At 51.7% G+C, this 26,609-nt stretch overlaps 10 protein-coding genes across 10 annotated transcripts, besides 1 other annotated feature; 5 read left to right on the top strand and 5 right to left on the bottom strand.

Annotated features, from left to right (window-relative positions):
• Positions 1–791: 791 nt before the first annotated feature.
• PODANS_4_4180 (uncharacterized protein) lies at positions 792–2,036 on the top strand (the record flags this gene model as incomplete). Its single annotated transcript, XM_001906407.1, has 3 exons — positions 792–1,062; positions 1,138–1,213; positions 1,322–2,036. 3 exons carry the CDS (start codon positions 792–794, stop codon positions 2,034–2,036), a joined length of 1,062 nt encoding a protein of 353 aa, XP_001906442.1.
• Positions 2,037–2,777: 741 nt separating this feature from the next.
• Positions 2,778–3,996, bottom strand: PODANS_4_4190 (uncharacterized protein; the record flags this gene model as incomplete). Its single annotated transcript, XM_001906406.1, has 2 exons — positions 2,778–3,524; positions 3,682–3,996. The coding sequence occupies 2 exons, from the start codon at positions 3,994–3,996 to the stop codon at positions 2,778–2,780; spliced, it is 1,062 nt and encodes a 353-aa protein (XP_001906441.1).
• Positions 3,997–6,703: 2,707 nt separating this feature from the next.
• On the top strand, positions 6,704–7,179 carry PODANS_4_4200 (uncharacterized protein; the record flags this gene model as incomplete). Its single annotated transcript, XM_001906405.1, has 2 exons — positions 6,704–7,036; positions 7,159–7,179. 2 exons carry the CDS (start codon positions 6,704–6,706, stop codon positions 7,177–7,179), a joined length of 354 nt encoding a protein of 117 aa, XP_001906440.1.
• Positions 7,180–7,783: 604 nt separating this feature from the next.
• Positions 7,784–9,475, bottom strand: PODANS_4_4210 (uncharacterized protein; the record flags this gene model as incomplete). The annotated part of the gene is made up of 1 exon (XM_001906404.1): positions 7,784–9,475. One exon carries the CDS (start codon positions 9,473–9,475, stop codon positions 7,784–7,786), a length of 1,692 nt encoding a protein of 563 aa, XP_001906439.1.
• Positions 9,476–11,221: 1,746 nt separating this feature from the next.
• Positions 11,222–12,130, bottom strand: PODANS_4_4220 (uncharacterized protein; the record flags this gene model as incomplete). The annotated part of the gene is made up of 1 exon (XM_001906403.1): positions 11,222–12,130. One exon carries the CDS (start codon positions 12,128–12,130, stop codon positions 11,222–11,224), a length of 909 nt encoding a protein of 302 aa, XP_001906438.1.
• Positions 12,131–13,548: 1,418 nt separating this feature from the next.
• Positions 13,549–14,733, top strand: PODANS_4_4230 (uncharacterized protein; the record flags this gene model as incomplete). Its single annotated transcript, XM_001906402.1, has 3 exons — positions 13,549–14,309; positions 14,374–14,456; positions 14,522–14,733. Coding segments are annotated over 3 exons (1,056 nt in total), but the record flags the coding sequence as incomplete, so codon positions are not given.
• A 1,388-nt stretch (positions 14,734–16,121) lies between these two features.
• On the top strand, positions 16,122–17,378 carry PODANS_4_4240 (uncharacterized protein; the record flags this gene model as incomplete). The annotated part of the gene is made up of 1 exon (XM_001906401.1): positions 16,122–17,378. The coding sequence occupies one exon, from the start codon at positions 16,122–16,124 to the stop codon at positions 17,376–17,378; it is 1,257 nt and encodes a 418-aa protein (XP_001906436.1).
• Positions 17,379–17,567: 189 nt separating this feature from the next.
• Positions 17,568–17,650, top strand: a tRNA (tRNA-Arg).
• Positions 17,651–17,891: 241 nt separating this feature from the next.
• Positions 17,892–18,961, top strand: PODANS_4_4250 (uncharacterized protein; the record flags this gene model as incomplete). Its single annotated transcript, XM_001906400.1, has 2 exons — positions 17,892–18,074; positions 18,161–18,961. Coding segments are annotated over 2 exons (984 nt in total), but the record flags the coding sequence as incomplete, so codon positions are not given.
• A 216-nt stretch (positions 18,962–19,177) lies between these two features.
• On the bottom strand, positions 19,178–20,925 carry PODANS_4_4260 (uncharacterized protein; the record flags this gene model as incomplete). Its single annotated transcript, XM_001906399.1, has 3 exons — positions 19,178–19,433; positions 19,499–20,432; positions 20,496–20,925. 3 exons carry the CDS (start codon positions 20,923–20,925, stop codon positions 19,178–19,180), a joined length of 1,620 nt encoding a protein of 539 aa, XP_001906434.1.
• A 2,267-nt stretch (positions 20,926–23,192) lies between these two features.
• Positions 23,193–24,786, bottom strand: PODANS_4_4270 (uncharacterized protein; the record flags this gene model as incomplete). Its single annotated transcript, XM_001906398.1, has 3 exons — positions 23,193–24,023; positions 24,114–24,151; positions 24,219–24,786. 3 exons carry the CDS (start codon positions 24,784–24,786, stop codon positions 23,193–23,195), a joined length of 1,437 nt encoding a protein of 478 aa, XP_001906433.1.
• Between the last annotated feature and the right edge of the window lie 1,823 nt (positions 24,787–26,609).

Genomic DNA, 26,609 nt, shown 5'->3' with positions numbered 1-26,609 from the left:
GAAAGCGTTTGGCAGTGCAACTTCGCTTAGTCGCTGTGCAGTCAAGAGAAACAGCCAACCATGCACGCCAGTGGGCAGCTGACCACCTCAGCCTGACTAAAAGAGAATCTAGCCAGCCAACCATGGTGGCCTATGTGTCAGGTCGTTGCGGCGTAAGGTAATGTGAGACCATGAGCTTCAACGACCAGACCAGTAAGCCAGCCAGGGAAACAGAAGACAGCAGGCGAAAACTTGAACTCTCTCCTGGGACATTATTCTCGATAGAAACCGTCGGACGTCATTCACCATTACGGCACATACCGATATTATCTGCCGTGGCCGCTGTTTGTGAGATGCGAGATATCTCGGTATGGACACATCAGATATTGCAACTGAAGAATTGTCCCTTTCATTTTGAGCGTATGGCCAGGTACTCTTTTCGATTTCAGCGCCGCAGCATAGCATTGTGGTGTCTTGCGGCAGTTTCAATAGAGGTACTCAGACACAATGACCGGGTCTGAAAGATGGCCCGTCTTCTAACATGCTGGGCCTGATGCAGAGTAGGCGTGTGGAGATGATAGTGTTATGCTATTCTTGAGCTCTGTGGACTACCAGTGGAAGACAGGTCCATGTATATAATATCACTATTCTTCATGTCCGTAAGATGTTTGGAACCATATCACGACAACCATCACTGCCTTGATACTTTCTCTAGTTCATTCTCGCTGGTCGAGTCACCTACATTATTATCCCCTTTTTTGGACTAATCTCCTCGCCGAACACTTTGGTATACTCGGGACATATCCCCCACCATGGCAGCCATCGTTCCGCTCAACACTCCTCTCCAGATCTGGGGCCAGGAAGATCAAGCACCCCCACTCAATAACGTGGGAGGTGCCGTCTGGTACAGACATTGGGAGTTTGACGGACCCGAGGAGCCAACAGATAGACAGCTTGAGGCCTGGGGAAAGGAGGCATTCGACTGGCTGCACAGAAACTATGCGAACAAGGGAGCCTATACCTCAACGACCAGCTCCCTTCTCGTAGCTACCCTTTACGTCAACATGGGCTTTGCACGAGGTGGTATGGTGTTCCAATGCACGATTCCGAGGGGCAGGTTCAACGAATATCTCAAGACTGACGAAGGCTGGTACAAAGCGCAAGCCTGGTGGGACGCTCGTTTCACGTGTCGTGCTCTCGGCGGATGGAAAGAAACAGACAAGAGATGGGCCCCGTGAGCTCCATGCCGAAGATGGAGTCTGGTATGTCTTTGAGAGCTGGTTCGAGAAAGAGGCCCGCTCACAACACGTTCGTGGCGGACGTTACTATGCCAAGTCACCAGCAAACTCTCCGGTCAAGATGCTCGTCTATGGCCGGATAGTCCAGGCAAGGGACCCAACAATTACGTTGGGATTCAAGAGCCGTGCAGCAGAGGACCCAAGGATCCGAACTGCCAGAAATGCTGCAACACATTGAATGTGGCTTGGGTAAAGCCGCACCCACAGTGGCTCGCTGGTCAAGGCGGTGGTGGCCTTCAGCTCCCAACACCCCCGGCTGGCGGAGGGGGAGGATCAGGCGCCGCCGGTGGAAGTGGAACGGGGGCCACTGGTCAGAGCGGTACCGGGAGGCCCGGGCCTAGCACCGGAGGGGGTGCGACAGGTGGCAGGACTAGCCCTTCAAACACTACCGGTTCAGTACCTGTCAACAACGCTTCTACTAAAGCTCCGACCTCGAAGCCCGTGACAGCAACCGCGAAACCCACACCGGCAACCGGACGACCGGCTTTGGCAGACAAGTCAACTTCTGGCCTCAACACCCAAGCTAGCAAACCAGGTCAAAAGGTCCCAGCTCCGGCTAATACTACGGGACTCAAGACGTCGACCGCGACGACAGCGGCCAAGACCACTGCTGCCGTCAAGACTTCTACTGCAACCAAGACTTCAGCCCCCGCCGCGACTAAAACATCGGCCCCCGTTGCGACCAAGACTGCTACGGCGACCAAGACTTCTGTCCCTGTTACGACAGCGAAGAAGACCACGGTATCTGGGAAGAAATAGACGTGGGCTTTACCACAATTTGACAATGAAGGTTGAAGACCGAAGGATATTACTGGAGGATTTTTGCGGTGACAGTGTGGGTGTATATCTGGATTGTATGTCCTCCAGGTAAGGTTGGTTTGAATAGTTGGCTTTTACACGAATGTATTTTGCGTGGTTGCTTTGGATCTGGCTTGGCGTTTGGCGGTAGGTAGACATATTGGTGCTGAGCATCAAGAGTTAGGTATTATATCTGAACTTAGATAAAACCTATGGACAGTTGCAAGGTTCTAGTGAAACAGGGAGTCAATGTAAATCATCGAGATGACCATTGGCTTGCAACAGCCACGATCGGTTCTGACTGCTTCCAAGTTTTCAGCTCTTGATGCCTTCGTGCATCATCTGTCGGTCTTTGGGTCATGAACAGTGGGATAGAAGGCGTGTGAACCGTTTTTGGGATTCACATACTTTGACAGTAGCAATGCAAATGCTTCGGTTTTGCTTCTGGCAGCTCGTCTCAAGGAACAGGTTGGTAATTTGAGAGAAAAGAAAACGAAGCTCTTGATCCTGCATCTGGTCACGGATTCTGCAAGCCCAGCTTTTGCGAAATAAGAGGACACGACCTGGTTATGCTCATTGCAGCTGGCGTTTCATTACGAGGATCTGCATGCTCAATCTTAAATGTGAAGCGGAGCGACAGAGAGGTAATACCGGAATGCTTATTTTCTTAGCCTCTGCTTATTTTTATAGCCCTTTTCAATATTACTCGGCCCAGACAACAGCACTCAAACCATCTTCTTCACCAGCCCGGCCTTTTTGGCCTACTTGGACGTTGGCCACCAAGTTTCCAAGCTTACCAGTTGCAGTGTCTCTTGCCACAATAGCCACGTTGCTCGAGGTTTGACCACCAATGGCGACGAGGGTGCCGTTCTTGTTGAAGGCAAATGTACGGGGATAGTACGAGTAACTGTTGGCCGCCTCAAGCCAGGCAATGGCACCAGTGGTGGGGTCGATGGTGTAAATGGCGATGGAATCCTGAGAGTTGCCAAACGTCTGATCAGCTCTGTTGGAAGCGTACAAAAAGTTTCCAAAAGTACGAATCTCGGCCGCTTTGGTGTTGGCGCCACCTTTCTTGCCGGGGGCGTAGGTGGAGATGCTGTGAGTCCTGGTGAGCGAGATGCAGTCGTTGGTGTAGTTGACATCCCAGGCAGAAACGGAATTGCCAAGCTCGTTGAGGGAGAAAACCTTTTCCTTGCCGCTCTCCGACTTCCAGAACTTTACGTGACGAGGTCCGTCACCGGCACCGGTTGCGTGGGAAGCACATGAAGTGAGACGGCCAGAGTTGGTGTCAATGCGGAACACGCGGATCAAATCGGCACCCAGGTCAGGAACAAGGATGAACTTTCCGGTAGGATCAAGATGCACCTCGTGGGGATGAGGGACATCCTGTCTTTGATGGGGCCCACGACGAGCAAGGGTGAATTTTTCCGTCTGTTGTACCCGACTGCCCTGGAGGGGAAGCTTGTAGGTGGTAATGGTTGAGGGAGAACTGCGGGTGTGTCAAGGAAAGGTCATTGTGGTTTTGAGGAGTTGAGCGGGAAACGTACTATTCGGCCGTGGCAATGTAACTCCTGCCATCGGGACCGCCGTAAAGAATCCCATGCACAGAATTGCCTGAAACCTGCAAAGACGAGGCTAGGGAAAGCCGTCCATCGTTCTGAACGTTGAACTCGGCATGTTGGCCGCGACCCGTCCACGATTCGTCAAAGCAATAAAGTTTTCGAGTGTCGGAGTACAACTCAATCCATCCGGGAGTAGTCCCGCATCCGTTGGTTTGAGATGTCACCGAGATGGTACCGCTGGTACCTGTGGTGGTCAGAGAAAGGGTATAGATGCCGCCGCTGAAGTGAGAGGCAATGAGATTGACACCCAATGCCCCTTTGGCTAGGCCAATACCGGCCAACAATGCGAGGCGAAGCATGGTAAGAATGAGGTTGCGGTATGACCAAGAACTTGGCTCACACAACGAGAACAAGAGTCCCTTTTTAAAGATGCCCAAACAACCATGATGCGATCGTCTAGGTGGTGGCGGCTGGATTGTAAGCTCTCCCCTTTTAGCCGGAATACCATCAATGCCAAATGTGCGGAGTTCCCCAGATTCTCGGTGGATCCTGGTAATTGCCTTTACCCCAGAAAACATACAGACTCGTGATCGTTGAGACTGGTGGTAATAGCCGGCTGCTTTCTAGCCTGTCTCGCAAACGCGGGTCGGGGATAATTGCAACCCCTTGCAGCAATATAGGTATCCACAGTTATGGCTAGACGGACAATCAAGCGTTTGAAGAGTCGTATATCAAGTGCCATGAGATCACCGTCGGTCCGTCATTACCCAATCTGTTGGGTACGGAACCATTGAAAATTGCATAGACGCCGCGCGTCGTGCATAACCAGAGGGGTTTCGTTGACTCCCATTATGACCATTTCACGTTCTCCTAGGTCTGAAAACCATGTTTCTGGCTCCAGAGCATCTCTTTTAGACGATGTCACCACCTTTAACCGGTCCAATGATGAATGGTGTTTGACACTTGTCGAGCCGCTCCAATCCCGTCGGTAGACACCAGCCATCTTCATCCGACAGGGCTAGCAGTCAGGAATCCCCACACCACCTCTCCTGTAGATCTAAACCAAGCAAATCTCGTCTAGTTTGACCACTCATCTGGTTGAACTTGAATCGCGAGCGTACTATCAAATGAGGAAAATGCCCAACAAAAATGACCGAACCCAAGGTAGTAGAAGTTGAATCTCAGAACCAACGTGCTATCGGCTACTCGGCCACCCCGGATCTCGTTGAAGGCGATTCAACCCGAGGCCAAGCATTTCGAACAATGAATCTAAGGTTTGTTATCTTGTAGTACCTGCTTCGGTCAAAGAGTGCACTCGAGTTCGTGACGCACGGCCAACCAAGTCTTTGTCTTCGGTCAAGCGTCAACCAAAGCACACGTGCCACACATGTGAAAGGATCACCAAAAGAATAACGGCAACGCCGCATGGCAACATTCTATCTACGCTTGCTGGTTGAATCCTGTCGAGAAATTTCAATCTCGATGGGCAAGATGATATCTTTTCCTCTTTTAAAGAGCAAATGCAGTGCCAAACACAGCACCAATCACCCACGCCACGAGTCAACATGTCATCTCCCTCGTCTTCTACCCCAGATCCGCCCCCACTGATCCCCTTTGAGGAATCTAACAGTGCGGGCAACACCACCGCAGTTCTCGTCACTGCTGTTGTAGCACTAACACTCGCTATCCTTTCGGCCATCGCTCGTATTTACACCCGATTATACTCTAGACAGGGAGTTGGGCTAGATGGTTACATGGTTGTTGGGTCCACGATCGGACTATCTGTCTGCGGTGGGCTTTTACAGTGGTGTGCGTTATTCTCCCTAGATCTTCATGGTCTCAAAGTTAACCTTCAACATTCTCATGTAGTTTATGTCGTTGCTGCTTACGGATTATGGCTGGCCGATGTCCTTGTCGAAGGCCAGCTGGGGCTGTCAGGCCACGACCTCGAGCGAATCACACTCTACCACAAAATGGTTTATGTCGTTGCAATGCTTTATTTTGTCGTCAGCGGTACCGCAATGCTGAGTATCTTGCTCATGTACCGTCGCATCTTTCAATCAGACAAGGCATTCAATATTCAGCTCATTGTCGTCAGCGCACTCGTCTTCGGGTGGGCGCTAACCGGAACAATCGCCTCCGTTTTCAACTGCGTCCCTGTGGAGAAGGCTTGGGAATTGCCTATAAACGACGAGCGGTATTGCTATAACTACAACATCTTTTGGCTGGCAATGGGAATCTTTGAAGTCATTTTGAACATCATGATTCTAGGACTTCCGATGGCAAGTCTCCGAAAGCTCAACATACCGCCCGCGAACAAACTGTCAGCCGGGGGCATTTTCTTCCTCGGAGTATTGTAAGATTTACATAGACGCTGTTTGTCGATTGGATGTATGTTATCTAGCTAACTTGTCTCTTCTTCTCACAGTGTTGTGGTGACCGGAATCGTCAAGGTTGTGCTCGGCTACGTCCCTACCGCCCGAAATCCCAATCAGTTCAAGATTGTGCTCTGGGCTACACTTCATCTTACCACCGCCATAATATGTGCCACTCTAACAATCATGAACCCCATATTGCGACAGATCAGAAAGTCACGGAGCTTTCCGCTTGTTGCCGGGAACGTGTTTTCGAAGACATGGAGGAGCATAACCAACAACGAAAACAGCATCTCGCTGGTAAGTGATGGGAAAGCGATAGGCAACGGCGCCAGTGGCAGCGATCAACCCAAAACCATACCTCTAGATGTGTTAGGCGGAAAAGGTCGCGACAGGGATGTTTGAAACTGAATCAGAATTACAACTCATTGTCTGAGGCCTTAGCTCCCCGTCCCTCAGGGCCACATCCATATCCATCCTAGACTTGCGCTGCGTTTTCCGGAACAGTCTTCCCCAATATCAATGCACAGCACATCTGATGACACTTTGAAGATGCAAGGTTCAGACAAGCCATCGTCATTCAGCATTGGTATTTGTTTCAACACTGCGCTTTGGGCCCTCCTTGACGTCACCTGCACTTCTTCCAGCATCACCGCCCAGCGAAAAATGTAGGTGACACGGGGCATGTAACATGCGTCATGAATACGTGAAGCTACACGTCATTCGTTGTGAGGTTGTCTGGTTTAAAGATTGTCTTGTTCCAGAAATCCCAGAGACGGACAACTGCCCCAATCTCCGCCTCTCACCAACATCAGCATTGCCCTCTGTTAGATCAAGAATAACCACCAAGATGGACACCACCAACACCAAGCGCTTTTTTGACAATCCCATCATCCGCACCATTCTTGGGCTCCACAACTTTTTGGTGCTTGCGTCGTCAACCATCTTGACTGGGATCTTGTCCTACTTTTTACACCACTACCGCTACCGAAACACACATCTTGTGTACCAAGAAGTGATTGCGGTAGTGACCCTTTTTCTATATCTTTTTGCAACCTTTTTACCGGCATTCAAATTTTACAGAGGCTACATGCTTCCGCTTAACCTCCTGCTCTCATACTTCTGGCTCACAAGCTTGATTTTCAGCAGCCAGGATTATGCCGGTAATAGGTGCTTGTACAATTCTCCTCCTTTTGTCAACAGGTGCCGGCTCAAGCATACCATTCAGGCATTTTGGATCATTGGGTTGTAAGTAGTCGATCTCTACACAGTATGCCACCCCAGTGCTCACTAACGCGTTACTATTGTAGTTCATACCTGTTCCTCAATGCGATCTTAGAAGCTCTGATGTGGGCTGGTTCGCGGACGAACAGACTTCTCCACGGTGGTGACATCGAGAAAGACAGACCGCTTACGAGTGGCAACGCAGTCCCTGTGAGCAACGGTCATGGAACCACAACCACGGTGTAGAGGGATGACGAATTGGACTGGCAACGCGGTACGTTGACGCTCTTGGGCGTTACAAGATGTATGGCGAGGGAGAAGTTGTTGTAATATGTGTTTGGATTTTTGTACACGAAGTGGTAATAGGCTTCATGGTGTGAAGCCATACTTAATGAGGCTGGACGGGTTGTATCATGAAATGATGGATTCGGAAATTACAATTGTACATATGGTTCCCAATGGCAAACGGCAATCAAAAATACACAGTAGTCTATCGTCTATCAATACACGCATGCTCGTAGTTATTCCATCCATTAAACGAAGTGGACTATGATGTCGACCTCGCGTCCTTTTCTGCCGGCAGAATCTCGGTACTCGTTGTTTCCTTTTGCGGTGTGCTTGCCATGTCAGTATCAGAAACCGATTCCTGAGGCTCTTGCTCCCTGACTAAGATGCTGCCCTTCTTTCTCAGCTCTCTTGCATGTCTGGATGTCCTCCAGGCAACCCCCTTCCACATTACCAAGAGTATGATGGGCACGAGTAGAAGGTAGAGACAACCCAAGAGAGTAAACGCCGGACCCATGCCCATCCCTAGGATCATGGGCGCGACGAATCCAGACGATGCTGCGCCCATGATGCATTTTGCTAGGTTGTAGGCTGCCAGCGCCGCGCCGGCTGTGTCGGGATAAATGTCGACAATCAGCGCGTTGACCACATTGTTGACTCCAACCAAACCAACCCCAAGGAAAAGCACCACAATGATCACCTTTTCAATCTCGACCTTGTTGACGGTGATCCAGCCCCAAGAAGTTATAATCCCGACGCCCAAGAGCAAAAATGGGAATGCAATCTCCAGTCTAACCTTCTCAATGGGAAACCGACTGAGGTCCATCTTGGTTTTCTTGTCCACCGGCATTCCCAGCTTTCTGGCATGCCGTCTCAGGTTCCAGTTCATGCCGGGCCCAACAAACACCACCGCAAGGATTGAGCCACCAGCCAATGGTAAATACATGAGTCCAATTTGCATGGGGGTAAAGCCATACAAGTTTTGGAGGAGGGCTGGCATGGCCGTTCCCACGGCATAGACCCCAGTGAAAACGGTACCGCCGATGATGAGTAAAAGTGCAAGCTCCTTCTCTCGGAGCAACGCAAAGGATGAAAACAAGTGAGAAGTGGCGTACTTGAGTTTGCCCTCATCCGTGGTGTACGCAGACTTTTCAAGCGAGTTAAGGTTTTGAGGGACACTGGGGTGCCGACGGTAGTAAAACCACTGATACACGCTCTGACACCACCAGGGAGGGCGGACGGATCCGTCACCTACCACCTTGCGGCACGTTTCTGGTATGAACAACAGCATGAGCAAGAAGTTGATGCCCGCTGCAATGGTCAACATCCAAAAGATGCTCCTCCAACCCATGTATTGCGTCATGGCACCGCCAATGACGGGACCGAGGGATGGGCCCAGAATGGACGGGATGGCCGTCAATGCAATATAAGCTCCTCTTTCGGCGCTGGTGATGATGTCGGCCACCACTGCCTGACAGATCACCATGATGGTCGCTGATCCGGCTGACTGGAAACACCGTATTACCAGCAAGTCCTCATAGTCATTTGCGAGAGCCAGGGCAATGTTGGCTGAGATGTATACGATGAAACAGAAGATGTATCCAGGTCGTCTTCCCAGTGTGTCGGTAAAACCACTGAATAGGATAGGAGTCAAGCCCTGGAAGATCATGTAGGTGGTAACGGTCAGGTTGATTTCGGCCTCGGTGACGCCGAACTCGTCTTCCAAGACGGTTAGAGCAGGTAGGTAGACTTGGGCCGTGATTGGGTTGAAGAAACCACCAAAGGCGGCGCCGGCGACGATGAGCTTCTTTTGCCACGGTGACCATACGGAATACGGAGGTGGCACGTCGACGTCGTCAACACCGTCCGAGACGGGCTGCTCAGAGATGGGCTCGGTGTCGACAGCAGCGAGAGCAGATGTGCTTCCTGTCGCCACGGTTGCCATGACTGCCATGACGGTGTGTTTTGATGGTACCCAGGGCAAGCCCAGGGCAAGAAAACAAAAATAAAGACGATAAAACGAAGAGAAAACCCTCAAGGCTTGGCCAGGTTCAAAGCGGTGGTGGATGCCAATGTTCAGCGCGTCGTCGATGTTCTTTTACACTTATGTCGTGCATTTTCAGGCGAGGAGAAGGTGTCATGGAACGGAGGATAGGGAGCCAAAGTGCCCTTTCTCCCGGTGTCTCGGTCGAGCCCGTCTTTCCTTGTGGCCACCCCATTGTTGGGTTGCATTCCAGAAGGTCCACTATTAGTGGCCGCGCCCCCCTGCCGCACATCCGGGGTGTGGGTGGGACTGTGAGACTAATCCCAAAACTGTTTGACATCTGATGGTTATGCTTGTCTTGGCATCGAGTCAACAGAGGGAGAATCGATTGCCAGATTATGAATATCCCATTGAAAAGACCCAGCGCCCCGGCGGAGCCATGAAGGAAATGGATGCCATGTGGTGGTACTGAGAAGGGAAGACTTCTTGAGGGTCTGTCTTCTTGCCTGGGTCTCCGACGACTCCGTTCCCCCGGTTGCCATTGTCAAGATACCGAGGTATGATGCGACTTTGCGGCTCATGACTGGAAGAGTCGGGGTTGCCTACCTTTGTAGTAGCTCTATCGCTGATGGCCAGGATCTGTGGACTGTGACCAGAAGTAGGGGAGGCTTGGCGGATAAGCCCACGTGCAGTCAGATCCCAAAGCCGGGACGGTTCTCTTTGGAGGTTTTGATGCTATCTCGTGGTTTAAGCTAACCTACCTCGCCAGTCACTACCGAATTCTAGCAATAGGAACACCGAAGAAGCCGATATGTGATGGAGCCAAATATGTTCCGTTCTCCGTGCCGAGTTTGCCTCCGCCCCGGGGCTTTGAGCTTTGGTAAGAACTGGTGGCCCAATTTCACATGCTGTCCATTTCTAGTCCCCCCAAACGGCAACAGAGCACGAGAAGGGGACGGTTCCTGGAGGTACGATGTCCCCAGATCCCCATTTCCCGGTACTGTGCACATGCAGTGAAAAGGGCTGGATCAAGACACGTCTGAGATGGCAGGCCTCAATTCCAGCTTTGACTGTCCTGTCTTACATTTCATAGTTGACTCAGATTTGATGCCATCAGAGCGAAACCCGATGACACGGTTTGAACAATAGAAGAGCGGAATGGGAATGATCGGCATTACCGGGGCCTGGACCAGAACGGAGTGAAAAACGCAGACCTGATGGGAAAACACCGCCTTGAAGTCAGTGGTTGTTATGGACAGGACAAAAGTGACGAGAAAACCAGTCCGTGTCCGTGTGAGGCTTGCCGTGGTGTAACGCTGACCCTGCGGGGATCTCGGTACATCTGCCATTGGCGCTGAGCTTGTTTCCTCTTTGGGTAGTCCTTTTTTGATGTTATCAAAGTGGCCCAGGCTCAAACACGTCATTGGACGTTGAGAGTGGGGCTCTGGGAGGCCAAAAACATGCGCTAGGGCTAGCTCCCGCATTTCTATTTCAATCACAACCAATCACAACTCTCAGGCACAGACACACAAGCAGGGACCTTCACTTGAACAGCTGACAGCAGACATGTCGAGATCTCCTTTCAAGACATTGCAAGACAAAACGACATTGTGAATGGAGGCATCATGACAACTTGCACGGTTTGATTTATCTAAGCTAGTCTAGTGAGTGGAAAAATTGAAACAGATCATCGAAGCACCAACACGTTCATCTCAATTACTCCTCGTCGTCAAAGAAAACCCAGGCACGGACCTCGAGCGAGCGCCTGGTGGGCGCATCATCAGCCGTGTTGTCGTCCCAGAAAGCGCCGTGGGGCACAACGCGAGCGGCATCGCTGTCGCCTGACGAGAAGACAAGCACCTCCTCCTTCTTCATGTCGCTGACATAGTAGTAGCTGTACTCGGCGGCATACTTGAGAACACTGTCCTGCGCCTTTTGGCCGCGGATGGCGACGCGGGGGTCATTGATGGGCGTAACTGTGGCCATGTGGCTGTCATAATCCCAGTTGGGGACCTGGGCGTGGTTGATAAAGATGAGGGGCCACTTCTTGATGACCTCGTCCACACCACGCCAAACGTTGATCTGGGCATACCGCTTGTGCTTCTTGAACAGTCTCTCGGCCTCATCTGCGCCAAAGTACTCAATGATGCCGTCGCGGAGCGTGCGGCGGTCACGGTCAACATGGGCAATTGGAAGGGAGGCCGAGGTCATGCCCTTGTTGGCCACGTTCTTGGTGCCAAAATCGCGAGGATGAGCACCGTTTTGTCGGATGCGGAAGATGTAAGGCTCCACGATGGGGGCCTTGGTGATGTCGGCAATGATCTTCTTGCACTCGGCATAGTACTCGGTCTCAATCAACTTGCGGCCCTCGGGAGTGTTTCCAGCAAGCATGTCCTCGGTGGAAAGATTGCTGACGTGGTCGGCGAGCTCGTAGCCGTCTCCGGCGAGAGATGGCTTGGGCTCCAAGTGGCGGATGTCGTGAGCCACAATATTGACCTTCTGGGGCTCGTTGATGTTGGTGTTGCCATTGCCATAGTCGACAAAAGCGTCGGCACCGTCCTTGGTGCCATTCCACATGCAGACAAAGCCTGTGGTGGAGGTGGGGGCAACAGCAGCAGCGGCCATTCTGATCGATTTCGAAGTTGTATGAAAGGTAAGATGTTGTGCAAAAGTGTTTGTAGTTGAGAGCGTTGAGAGCAGGCGGCGGAGGCTTCTAGTGGATGGTGGTGATGGTGATGAGAAACAAAACATTCAGAGTGCGCGCTGACTCCTGGGACTTATGAACTTGGAGTTGTCGGAATGCGGAATGCAGTAAACAAGGACGGCATAAGCCCGGAAGATCTCAACATCTCCTGGTCCGACCGCCAAGACATCAACAAAGATCAAACATGCCACAATTTTGACATTATCAGATAATATCTTTCTCAAAGGATTCCAGACCGGTAGAGCTTCTATGAGGCGGACTTGACCGAAACAGCCGTGAGCTGCGCGCACGGAAGCGATGGAAAGGAATCTGAGGATTTTGTGGGGACACCACGCCCCAGGTACGTGTTACACACCTGCAGGTCCGGGTCAGCGAACCATTTCCCAATCGCAAGGTACTGCCGCCGGCTCCTATGGAATGGAAGAAAAAGTCCTGCGCAGCACTTGACTCCCCGATATCCCAAAAGTCTCACGGATAGCTCGCTGTGCGGCTGCAACGGTTCCATTGTTGCCGCTCCTCGAACACTTGCTATATGTGGAAGGGATCTTCCGAACTTCCCGGATGGCCGACCCCACGACTTGTTGAGACACGACATCACCCCCAGCGACAATTACATGACGGAAATGTGAATCAGTGCAATCCAAGTTGGGAAAAGGACTCGACATCCTCAACAGTCCCCGTCCTAACTTCCAAAAGTGCTTAAATGCCAGCACTTGTACCGTGATACTGATCCACGACATCCAACCAACACTCCAGTCCGCATCGACTTGAATACTCGTTCACGCTCAGTCAACGTTGACCAACCGCCAATATGCCTTCCAAAGAGACCGGCCAACTGCGCATTGTGGATTCTCGCACCGAGAATGCCTACCTCATCCCCATCCATGATAACTTCATCCGGGCCAAGGACCTCATGGCTATCACCACCCCAGATCCAAAGGGCAGCGATATTGAGCAGAAGCTCACCGTCCTCGACAATGGCTTTGAGAATGTCGCGTGCATGGAATCCGAGATCACCCTGATGTAAGTGCCAGTTCACCTTTTACTTGGCTCCACGTGTTAATGCAAGACAGTGACGGCAACCGGGGCCAAATCCAATATCGTGGCCATCCCATCCAAGAGCTCTTCCAAAACAATGACTATGAGGATGTGCTTTACCTCTTGATGTGGGGAAAGCTTCCTACACAAGCCGAAAAGCTGGATGTGCGACGAAAGTTCGCTGCTGCCATGGTACCAACCAAGACAGTCGTTGACACCATAGCTGCGTTCCCGTAAGTGGCATCAACACTCTCGGTCGACCGGGTGAGCTCCATACTGACCACCGTGCTTGCTCTCCAGACGCAACAGCGATACATACCCGATGTGCCTCGCCGGTCTCTGTGCCTTCATGTCAGGGGACAAGGTGATTGCCAACAATCGACACACACACAAACCCAGCTTCCACAACAACTTCGAACAGGCCGATGCGGCCATCATCCGCACCATCGCCTACTATGCTACTACCCTCGCTCTCATTCACTGTCACAAGCGAAAGCTGACCTTCACAAACCCGGATCCCAATGGCAGCCTCATTGGAAATCTGCTGTTGATGATGGGCAAGACAAACAAGGAGACTGGTGTTGGTCCCGATCCCGAGATTCAGGCGTGCCTTGAGAAGCTCTGGATCTGCTACGCAGACCATGAGATGACCAACTCTACCGCCGGCCTTCTCCATGCTGGCTCCACTCTTGCCGATCCAGGCTCTTGCGCCATTTCCGCTCTGGTATGCGGATTTGGTCCCCTTCATGGAGGCGCCATCGATCTTGCTTATGAAGCACTGGGCAAGATCAAGCACCCCAGTTTTGTCCCTGCTTACATTGAAATGGTCAAGTCCAAGAAGGCTCGTCTGTTCGGCTACGGTCACCGCATCTACCGCACCCGCGACCCCCGCCTTTCCCTCATTGAGGAACTTATTGAGAAGAACAGGGAGAAGTGTGACGCCAACCCTCTGCTCAGGGTTGCCTTTGCCATCGACAAGCTGGCCAATGAGGACGAGTACTTTGTGAGCAGGAAGCTCAAGGCGAATGCCGATCTGTTGGGATGCTTCTTGTACTCTGCTCTGTACGTGCCATCGTTCGTGCATTCCATGTGGTGAGACAAATGCTAACAAACCATCTTGTCGCAGGGGCTTCGAGACCGACATGATCACGGCCATCATCACTCTATCGCGAATTCCCGGTGGTCTCGCACACTGGAGAGAGACCTTGGGTATGTTTCCACATCCGAATCTAGGTCTACCTTTCAGAATCAGATCCTAACATTGTAATTGACAGACAAACCCATTAAGATTTGGCGTCCCCGTCAGATCTACACTGGCGACAGAACTGATGATGTTGACGCTCCAGGAAGGCAATCTTTATCCTCCAACGAGGGCCCCTTGAAGGAGAAGCACGGCATCCAGGTCCGTGAACTTAACTCTGGCAAGAGCAACAAGATTCCCCTCAAGGTTAAAGCTATCCTTTGGGCCAAGAGCTGCTTTTCCTAGGTCCAATATGTTCAAGTTGATGAGGGTAGAGTCGAGATTCCAAAAACGAAAGTGGGCAGTTGTATCAGGTGTGGGAGCATAATACCTTAGAGTCTTAGACGTGGGAAGGGGGGGTTATTCTGTTTTTCTTTGGTTTTCCGTTTTCATTTTACGCTTTTCTGTATGTAGCATGGAGTTTTATTTCCATTTCCCTAACAATCTCTAATCAGTTTGATACCAACCTACAGCTCAGCCATGAGCAATCTGGGCCAATTTCGGGGGAAAGCAAGTCAAGGTTTCCCGTCCATCGTTGACATTGTAGCGGCACACAGATACCTTGGTACTCTGATACACACCACCATGAGCCTCGCGGAAGAGGACATCACCTATGCCTCGGAAAAGATAACATGAACGGTGGTGTGACACCAAACGAGCAATAATAGCATATTTCGGGAACTGGAGAGGCGGTGGGTTGAGTCTGGTATGTTACAGTGGTTACCATACCTGGGTTGAAAGTTGATACGCAGCGGAGAAAGTGACGGAGAGTATCGATGAGCCCCATATAGATAAGAGAGGTAAGCCGAGTTTCATCTTCGAATGCGTGACAGTCACCAAGACTCAAATAGCCGTGAACTAAACAACAGCAAGCTCTATGTACCCCATGAGACTCTGGAACTGATCATGCGGTCGTAGATAGCTATGCAACCATAGACCTCGGACGCTTCAAACAGTTGCATCACGACTGGGTTGAGACTCGTTCTCGAGCTATCTTCCTTTGATATGTCAAGTCGGGGTGGTTTCCTCTTTCATCTTGTTAGGTGCTACCTTACCTTACCTTCCCGGCCTGCCCCCTCTCCCTGATGGTAATGGGCATCGGCAAGATTCATACCCGGTCAACTCGATCCCTTTATTCGGACTTGGCAACAAGCAAGTGCCCACATGAATGGGCCACCACTTCATTATGCGGGTACAGTGTGCTGCAGTGCAACCCTGGTGTCCTGTCGGTATTTTGTATTGTGAGAAAAGCATCCATGGCTTTGTGACCACTTGGATGTCTCGCAGTGGGAACTCAGAACGAAAGTGAATAACACGCTGTGAGAAAATAGCCAGTAGGAACTCTCCCAGGGTCAGACTGACCCAGTATTCACACAAGATAAGGTGAGAAGTGTCGCAATAATGAAGATTGGTAGCCGTCCAGCCGCAATCTGTATGGCTATGAACTGACTCAGGACGAGGACTGTTCCATCGTAAGGCCCCATGCAAGTCCGTCTGGATGCAGAAGCACGCAAGTTTGCTGTCTATAAAAGTCTCCTTTTTGTCTCTGGAAGCTTGCTTGTTACCGTCATCACGAAACACCCACTTCAATCACTGCAGACTCTAAAACCATCGAATCCAACCTCCTGCAAAACATGATCCATTACATCATATTGCTCACCCTACCCCTTCTCGTCTTTTCCCTCCCATCACCTGATCTTATAGGGCCCCGCACCCGTCCTTCACCTTTCCTCATCCGCAGCCGCGCGGAAGCAAGAGATATTGACTATTGGAATACGACCCGCCCCGATAACTTCCTCTCCAAGCGGTCCAATGTTCACTCGATCGAGTACTTCACTAATCCCTCTCCGTCTTTCAAAGCCCGTTCTCCTCGCCAGGTATCCTCACCTGCCTCACCCTTGATCAACCCCGAGCAACAAACCAAGCGAGCAACATCTGGCCAGTGGGAAAACATGTCTGGCTCAGGCTTGTACCACCCCGCGGTTACATCCTGGGGCCCCGGTCGGCAGGACGTATATTATACGCATCGCGACCGAAAATGCCGTCACAAGTACTATCGCGGCGGTAGCAACCCGTGGATTCCAGAGTGGGACGATCTGGGTGGAAGTCTCGACTCTGCTCCAAGTTGTTGCAGCAGGAGAAGTGGATATATGCACCTGTTTTGCAAAGGAACAGACTATCAGATCTGGCATCGCCCCTACAGTGGCGGTGGGTGGGGATCATGGCAACCGATGGGGGGCAACTGCAAGCACTATCCTTCCTCGTGCTCCTGGGGCGGCAGGCATGCGTCTGTCTACACCAGCTCCAGTGACAATCAGCTGTGGGGGATTAGGTACGACGAGAATAGCGGATGGGGCAGCTGGCAAAACATGGGCGGCTCCCTCGCCGGTGCGCCAAAGTCTGTAAGCTGGGGTGAAGGCCACACGGCAGTGGTGGTGAGAGGGACAGATGGACAGGCATGGGCGAAACAAATGATGAATGGAAATACTTGGGGAAGCTGGACAAACCTCGGGGGCTCGTTGGATAGTGAACCCAGCGCCGTTGCTTGGAGCGGCAATATGACTGTGGCCGTTGGGGGAACCGACGGGGCGGTGTGGATGAGAACTTACACCAACAGCACCGGGAATTGGGGTAACTGGATGAACATGGGTGGTGATGTGCGACCAGGCACGGCTCCAGATGTTGTTGCTTGGGGCAATCAGATGGAAGTGTACTACACTGGCCGGGACGGTGCCATGTACCGCAAAAAGGCCACCAATGGCCAGTGGACAGCTTCGTGGGATAATATGGGCGGCAGTGTTACTACGAAACCTAGCGGCTTAGCATGGGATAACGGAAAGGTGGATGTATACGGCATGGCGTCGGATGGTAGCACCCGTCGATGCTATTGAGGTATAGGTATGTGAAAAGAAGGCTGGAAAAATGTCTCAAGGTAGCACTTGCGATGGCTGGTTTTCTTTTGGGGGGTTTATGAATGACGAGAGATTAACGAATTTCGTCACTCGCTAAGGTATGCTGCACAAAGTTGTTCAGATCCAATGTAACCATAAATTACAATCGACAAAATATCAATTCTCATTGGTCCGCTGGCGTAATGGCAGCGCGTCTGACTACGATACAAGTATCAATCAGGAGGTTCCAGGTTCGACCCCTGGGCGGATCGTTGCTTTTTGACATCCAATCTTTTTCAATTTTTGTTTTTTGTTGCTCCAACTATGAGATAATGAAGACCACTTCTTGATACAATGACGGAAAATCATGTACTTAGAGTCCAAAGGTTCACGTTGTATAGGTACATTGTGAAAAATTACTAAGAATCTACCTTACTTTCCCTTCTTGATTATGGCTGCCACACCACCTCAACTTCATGTCCCACTATCATCTTCAACGGTCTCGATTTCAGCGATAACACCACCGCGACTATCCATTCCTGTCCTGCCGAGCTGTTCTTTGGGCCTCCGACAACGGGTCACAGAGGGCTTGCAGCTCCAATTTGGTCGTTCCTCATCCACCACCCAACTCTCAAAAAGACATTCCTATTTGATCTAGGAATACGAAAAGATTGGCGTAATCTTGCCCCTGATTTGGTCAGTCGCCTGCTTGCGTTAGTGTGGTAGCTGCATGTTGAAATGGATGTGCATGACATCTTGGTGGCAAATGGTGTCGACACGAGCTCCATTTACGGGATTATTCTGTCCCATCATCATTTGACCATATCAGTGACCCATCCACCTTTCTGACAACTGTTCCACTCATTGTTGGCCCTGGATTCACAACGAAATTGCTACCGGGCTACCCGGCCGATCCAGCCAGTGTCATCCGCGATAGTGACTATGCTGGGCGCCGGATCACGGAACCGGAGTTTGGTAAAGAAAGCTGCAAGCTTGGAAACTTCCTCGCCTTCGACTTCCTTGGTGACAGATCATTGTTTCTCTTGGATGCCCCCGGCCATACGGTGGGATATATCTGCGCGTTTGCGCGAGTCACTCCAACCTCGTTTGTTTTGTTGGCTGGAGATACGATCCATCACCCTGGAGAACTAAGACCATCCCCTTACCTCCCTTTACCCGACGTAATATCACCCTCCCATTTTGTGCATCAGGTTCAACTTCGGATGAAACATTGTGCACGGAATCGCCTCGGCTCAGCCGTCTTCTTCCAAACGGAAAAAGGGCGAGCTTCTACACGTCGTGCGCCAGCCATGGTTCACGCTGGCATCACAACGTTGACATGTTGCGAGCAACAGTCAAAAAGCTGCAAGAGTTGGATTGCAACGATCGAGCCCTTGTCCGTGCCAGCCACGATGAGAGTCTTGGTGACATTGTCGACTTCTTTCCGACAGAAACGCCTGGCCAATTTGTTGAACAAGGCTGGAAAAGAGAAGCCACTTGGAGGTTTCTTAGAGATTTCAGTAAAGCGGTCGAGGTGGAGTGTGAGGGGCCTAAATAAATATCCAAATGATGCTTGGGCGTAACGCCCGACGGCAAATGTTGAAAGAAATCAATTTAACTACCTTCTTTACTGAGTTCGTCAATATCTGTGGTATCATAGTTGTGTGCCAAATGCCCTGTGTCATTGCCCCAATGCTTTCCGTTTTCCTTTTCCAAACCCTGCCAATATGATCCCGTTGAAACGCCCGGCTATGCAGCACCAATCCAAGGAGTGAACTAAGAAAACTGTCTCGAAAAAATTATAACGCCCTCCCTGGCAGTTCATCGTGATCGTCTGGAGTATTCTGATAGATGTCCTTTTGCACTTGGTGCATGTCGATGTGAGCAATAGCACCATCTCCGTCGAAAATCTTGGCAATTTCTTCCAGGGTCGGCCCTTTAGTCTCGACATAGAAGAACCACACAAACAGGAGCTCAAAAAAGTTCCAGATGGTGTAAAACAGCATGAGATTCCAGTGATTTGGTAGCCTTTCCCATGCAATTTTGTTTGTTTGACTAGAGGTCAGAGTCGTTAGCCATGAGTTGTTTTCGCGGGTTTGGTGTCAAGGCATCAAACTTACTTCCCCAGCGCCAAGATGGCTTGCACGGTAATGTTCATGATCATCATCCCCTTGGCTCGGAGGTGGAAAGGCAACACCTCGAGAGCATAGGCCACCAGCAGGCCCGAAAACCCAATGTCGTAAAATATGCCAAACACCCAAATGAAGACGAGCTGCACATAGCCAGCAGTGAGGTTGGTTGGATTGCTATGCTCGTAAACAATTCCGGTAATGGTCCAGCAGAGAAACGAGATGACCATGCCGACCATGGCTACCAAGAATAATGGCCGTCTGCCCCATCGGTCGACGTTGAGCGCCGCGGTGATGGTGATGATGAGATCGAGGATGGTCTTGCCGGTGGACATGGCCAGCTTCTGGTTCTGGTCGTTGATGCCCGCTCCCCTGTAGATCATGTCGATGTAGTTGCTGAATAAAGCGTTCCCACTGTACTGGGAGATAACACCCAGTGATACGATGATGGCCAGTCGCCATCTGTTTCCCTTGGTTCGGAAAAAGTCCTTGTAGCTGGTGGACTGTTCGTTCTCCTTTTGAATCCGGATAGTTTCACGAATCTCGCGGTACTCAAATTGAACGGTGGCGTTGTTTATGTCCCCCCCAGCATGCCACTTGGACAGGATGTGTAGCGCCTCCTGAGGTCTATCCTTGTTGATGAGATAGCGCGGCGATTCGGGAATCCACCAGATGCCCGTGAGTTGAATCAATGACGGCACGATTTGCAGAAAGGTGATGGACCTCCATGACCAGTCGTTTTTGATGTTGGCGGTGCCCCACGCGATGCATGATACAAGCAGCGCACCAGCATTCCAGAGACAGTTATACACGGCCGTGACGGGACCTCGATGTTGCGGGTGACAGATTTCGGTGAGCAAGAGCGGCGATGCCATTTGGGAAAGAGAATTGCCAAAGCCAAGCATGAAACGGCCGCCCATGTACACTGCACGGCACCAAGGTTAGCACTTTCTCACTCCAAGAATGTCTGTGGTGGGGCCAAACACACTCCCATAGCCGTTGGCAAATGCAGTCAAGAGACCGCCGCCTATCATGAACAGACAGCCGGCCACAATGGCCGATCTCCTCCCATAGGTATCGGCCACGTGAGGCGTTATGAAGAAGGACAGAATGGACCCAATGTTGAACATGTTGACCAAGATGGCCAGTTTGCTATCCAGGATAGGATCCCCATTCGGCTTGTCCCTCAGTTCGGGAAAGAAAAAGTACCTCCATAGGTCTATTTGCTGTGAGGTATTGACCAACATGCCATCGTAGCCTGTCGTTGCCGAGGCCACCATCAATATTGCGGCCATGCCATAGAGTTTGCGTAGATGAGGCTCCCGAGTCCAGTATACCCTCTGGAAGCGAGGGGTCTCATGAACTGGGACCTCAAAGGACGAGGCCGAGTCATTTCTAATCCGGTGTCGTTGGGCCATGGCGACCTGACCCTCGGTGGGATGTTGCCACCTTGCTCAGTGTTGCTGTGTGCTGGATGCCGTCCAAAGAGGTTGTCGTCAGATGGTGCGGCAGAAGTCCCAAAAGAACAAAAGAAGAAAGCAAAAGGCCACAAACTCCCGTGCGTGCATACCCGGTGTTCAAGTAGCCCTTCCAATGACGGGCCATCGCTCCTCGGCGGACCCTTGAGGACGGTTAACAAGCACGGATCAAGAGGGGAGTCCATCAAGGCCCAGGGGGGCAATCCTTCAAAATGCCAACAGGGGCTAGTCGACAGTCCGTCGTTGCACCATGAGCGGGGTATGGACTCAACTGGGGAACTTCCATGGGTATCAGCCTTCCTGAGGGGCGACCCAAACGGCGAAGCGGACAGGGTGTACCGAAGGCTGCCCCCCTGCATGATGGGGAACACCTAGTGACTGATGGTGCTAGTGTGGTGTTGGTGAAGCAATTTTGGGGAGCAATTTCGTATAAAGTGCTCGGTTCCAGACAATAATCCCATGCCATTGGGACTTGCAATGGAGGCCGCGAGGTGACCGATACCCGGTTGACCGGCGTGACGGCCGTGGGTGTTGACTGCTTGCATGACGCTTCCACACAGACCTCTTCTGTGGTCAAGTCATCTCACCTTGTGCAATTTGACGAATGCGAGAGCACCTGCCGCTGGACTTTGGCTGGCAGAGCTGGGCCCGGGATGTTGGGCGAGAGGATGCCGACGGGAGAAGAAGGCCCGGAACAGCAGAACCTGGAATGCAACGCTGAAAGCTCGCCAATGGGGTTAGCAGCAAGAAAGAGCACTCGATGCACGCAATCCACCTCACGCGACCTGTCAGTGTGTGCATGTACTGTACGGAGTGACTGAGTACTATAGGGGATATTGCCTGTCCCCAACGCAATGAGGGTGATGGACAGAAAAGCGACGATCCATCAATGACATCTCATCACGTCAACGAAACAAGAAAAGAGCGGCGCATGTTGCAGGGGCAGGAGAAAGTCCGGATGAAAGGGGAATGGAGCTGGGAGAAACCATCGGGCGGGCCGCGGAATGAACAGGGTTAGAATGCGGGGAGGTGGGCCTGGGGCAGCTGGTGGGCCTGGCAATCCGGATCGTTGGGCCGGTCAACAAAGTGCTGGCCAATGGCTTTCCCAGGAATTTGCTTGCATGAAATCCCACAGTGGGTCTGGCCCCAGCACATGGAACCAAGAAAGAAATTGGATGACTTCGTTCCAAAAGAGGTTTATCTGATGACACCTTCACCTTCAATCCCAAGTTCCTTTTTTGTCTCCTCGACAGCATCCCCAGGTTCATTATCAATGGCTGCAGTCTCGCGCAGCCTACTTCTGGTCGCTTTTCAATTGATGTCCAGGTACGGGTAATGGATAATTCGAGCAGAGTTATTGTCCTGGTCGCTTGCATCCCCCTCGACCTGCTGGGCCGTCCTCGAGCATATATGCGGTTTCAAACCTAGCCAATCACAAGCCCGTGGTCCAAATACCTGATTATACAATGGAAAGTGACCATGATTAGACCTGCCTGCCTAAGGACCGTCATGAAAAAGCCTCTGCCGAACGTTGAGTGGTTCTCAGCATCAGGAGAAGCGTTGCCTTGGGGTTCATGCGGGTGACAGTGTTTTTGTGTATTGTCGTCCTTAGATCTGTCAAAACCGAGCAGTGAATCCTATCCTCAGCCCTTTCCGTCAACTCATTTCAAGGTACCTTAGACCCTCCGGCCACGACCTTCTGATCGTAGTAACCCCACTGCTTTCCCTGCGAGCTTGCAACAGATGACCACTTCCCTTCTCTCTGCAGCTGCAATCTCAACTGTTGAGCCTCCTTCTCCTTCTCAACAGCGCAATCAGGTAGACACCTGCTGGGATCGCACAGCTTGTCGAACCGGTAGCGTGCAATGCCGTACCACCAGTTATCGCCCCCATCATTTTGGTACTTGCCCGTTCCCTGAGGCCATTCAATGGTCAAAGTGTGTTGCCCTGTGATGCAGACGGTGTCAACAATGATAAGTCGAGATAATTATCAGAGTGGGACGCATAGGTAGGGGAAAGAAGACAACATACCTTCGGAATCAAGAAATATCCTCTTGTATATCCATTCAAAAGACACCACTCTGGGTCATTATAGTTGCCGATATACTGATTCTTGTACCCTCGCTCACCCCCTGTCTCGCCCCAAAACGTGCCGTCAAGGTTGACCAAAAAGTGCTCGCTCTGGGCTTCGACATCGACAATGCTCATTATGACATCAAAGTCAAAGTTGATCGTCGTTTCATAAGGCTGAGGGGGTCCAGGCTGGCGGTGAGTGCCAGTCCAAGGAAGGTTGGCTGGCTTCCAGTCTTGAACTTGCTCACCACGGCACGGACGCTCCCGACCAATGGAACAGGGGAAGTTCGCCGGATTATACGACGTATCGCCAAACTCGGGATGAGCCCGGTCAGCACAATCGGTGATGGGGATAACACAGGTTCCATCCTTCCATGGCTGCCCAGGCGGGCAGGTCGGAGTTGCGCCACCTCCCGGCGTAAGTGTCCCAGTCGGAGGAGAGCGGCATCCAGGATTTTGTCCACCAGGGTTCTGTCCGTCGGGAAACTGGCCACCAGGAAACTGGCCACCAGGAAACTGACCACCGGGAATCTGGCCACTTGGAAACTGACCACCGGGATTCTGTCCCCCTGGGTTTTGACCACTTGGGTTCTGACCACCGGGAAACTGACCACCTGGGTTCTGGCCACCAGGAAACCGATCACCTGGGTTTTGTCCATTAGGAAAGTACCCACCGGGAAACTGTCCACCTGGGAACTGTCCACCTGGGAACTGACTACCAGGACTTTGGCCACCAGGGCAGGGCTATCACTGGGACAGGTAGGACCGACGCCGGTCTCCAGGCCTGAGATGCAGTATTTGCCCTCCGTCCATTTGCTGATTGTGAATACGCCGGCATCCTCAAACTTGGGTGTACAGGCAATGTGGCCTCCGTTTTGTGCGTTATTGAGCCACTGGTTGGGGTCCTTCCCGCTATTCGGTTCACCGTGAAGGTCTAGAATGCGAATGGGATCACCGGGGTTGATCTGCTAGACTCGGAATCGAGGCAGGCGTTGGTCTTGCAGAGCTTGAACTTGCCCATCTGGTGGTCGCGGGAAGGCTTAGACGCAGCGTACCACTTCTTGTTGAAACCGAGATACTCGCCGTTGTCCATCTTAAAGAGGTAGCTGGCCTGGGAAACTAGGTATGGCCATACAGAAACGGTGATGTGGTGGTCGTACCAGAGGAGATTTCTGATGAACAAGGACCTAAAGGATGCTTTCCGGCCTGGTTTCCCCCATTGCCATCACCTCCATTGGCCGTGTTTGGCTTACAGGTTCTATCCGCAGCCTGGGTAGTCCCGGGTGGACAGACACACTTCCCGTCCACGAGCTCCATTCCGTTGGGACAGAGAGGCTTTGGGTCTTTGCACTTGGTTCCATCATCCTCGTAGCCCGAAGGACAACATGTCCATCCCGTATCTTTGCTTCCTGCCAAGTCATGACCCTCGCCACAGCAGTCAAACGCTGTGTTAATCGTGCCGAGCAGTCGAGAACCGGGCGGGCAGCAGGCAGCCCACTTTTCGTCGTCGGTGAGTGTGAGAAGCTTGCCCTGAGCCGGCTTGCAGCGAAGCGGGAGATCAAAGTCTGAGTCTGGTTTGTTGAACAGAACTTCTTGCTTGTCGCGTCTGACGTGGGCATCAGGGTGTGATCTCGGCAACCTGGACGTTTTCGAGGGCCTATATCGAGGCGAATAGCAGCAAGAGCAGACGGGACCATGATCATGGCCCCAACTGCCAGAACGCCCCATGGGGGGCGGGTGAAGGACTTGGTCACGATAAACGTTGCAGCTCTCGTGTTGGTGTGATGTTTTCAATGAAGAGCAAGTGTCAAGACAGGGCAAGGCAGACGAAGGGGTCTTATACTTCTTCCAAGAGCAAACGCCTGGATCTTAAGCTGGCTATCAAAAAGATGAAGTAGCTCATGCCATAGCCGTCCAACTCATCGACAATGTCAAGATATCATGCCATTTTGAAAGGCCTAACCATCTTGCTTGTCGATAGAAGATCAAAGCCCCATCGGACAAGTCATGACCCACACCTAGCTAACGATTCATGCAGGGCAGGCCCAGCCCAGGGCGTTTGGCGGATCGAATGGAACCCAACGAAATCCAAAATCTCAGCCGGCAAGGGGGGATGGCGAGGATACTAGATCTATTGGTCAACTGTCCGTTATCAAACTCTGTTGCGAGTCTCCCCGTGGGAACAGGGACTGATCGCCTTGTCGATGGCGCATCTGCGGGTCACATGCAACCTTGTTGGTGGTCCACTGTCAGGGGCTGACTGGTGCGGCTCAACGCCTTCCCGGATGTCTACCAGGTCCAGTCAGCGGCATTGGCTTTTGTCAAATATGGAATGGTCTGGGCAGTGTCCGGAAGTACCACGAATGTACAAGGTCTTCCTGATACAAACTACACTGCGTGTGTACTTCTACCCTGATTTCTCCAAATAGCCTTCGGTACCTTTGCTTACTCTAAGATTTCGTTGTGGTGCTGTGGTCGCTAACCAAAGCTTCAAGATCTCCTGGGCTGGTGTTTTTCGTCGGATGGATTCGGCTAGCTAGCTACCTAGCGAACTAGCGTATCTCAAATCGAAAGTTCCAGGGTGGGCAATAAGTCAGTGCAGGTCAGCCAAGTTTGGGGCATCGCGGACTTGACTGGCAACCTGAGTCAAACTTGGCAACCAAGGCGCCGGCCGGAACCCACCCTCGGAACCTCTACACCGGCCCGGAACCCCCTAGTATAGGGCCTGGCCGCTTATCATGTCCGCAGGTCAAGCCAACAAAAGGATTTAATTTAATATGTCTTCCATGACCTGATCCAAACCAAATCCACGAATCACGACGATCTGTCCACTAAAAAGGTCGAAAAACGATAGACTAGCGGCCCGACACATTTGGAATCTGCATGTCTTGAGGCCACTGGTCAGTGATGGTTTGGCTGGCTCAGACAATATTGGGCTGCATGTCTTGGTAAAAGCAGGTTTGCTCTGAGCCGCTGGCCTGTGATTGGTAATGACGCTACGCCAGTGTGCAAGGCTGGTGGACATTTCACGAAAGTTTTGAAGCCGGCGAAAGGAGCGATTTAAGCTCCTTATCTACAAGCTGGTGAAATTGCGGTAATAACTGGCGCATTCACATTACCTCATGTGGCGTTGCGCCGCTCTCTGTCCAATCAAGATGGGGCCGGAGACGCAATGTTGTCACAGACCAACCATATAGCAAGGCAGAGTGGGGACTGCAGCAGGCTGTGGTGACCAATCAAGTAACAGATAACAGCGGGGCTGCAGGACAGTGGGGCGCTCACCTCTTGGCAGAGGTGAGCCGGCTCGCCAGGAGCGCTGGGTGAGCGAGGTGAGCCAGGATGGATCACCAGGAGCGCTTGGTGATCGAGGTGAGCCAGGTACGGAGGTACCTGGAGGATTGAGGTTTATATATACGGAGGAACTGGCTGGTGTAGATAGACAGTTCCGCAGTATGCAATTCACAATTGTATTCACGGTATCTTGTGTTTACATTGAGACATCTTGTTGTGCACTGTTTAGCTGCACCGAACCAATTGTCAGAAGTTACCTT

Source organism: Podospora anserina, chromosome 4, assembly GCF_000226545.1.
Source record: "Podospora anserina S mat+ genomic DNA chromosome 4, supercontig 4".
In the NCBI taxonomy this organism is placed as follows: Eukaryota; Fungi; Ascomycota; class Sordariomycetes; order Sordariales; family Podosporaceae; genus Podospora; species Podospora anserina.
The sequence above is the reverse complement of the archived record's forward strand: the minus strand, read 5'-3'. Positions and strand labels throughout refer to the sequence as shown.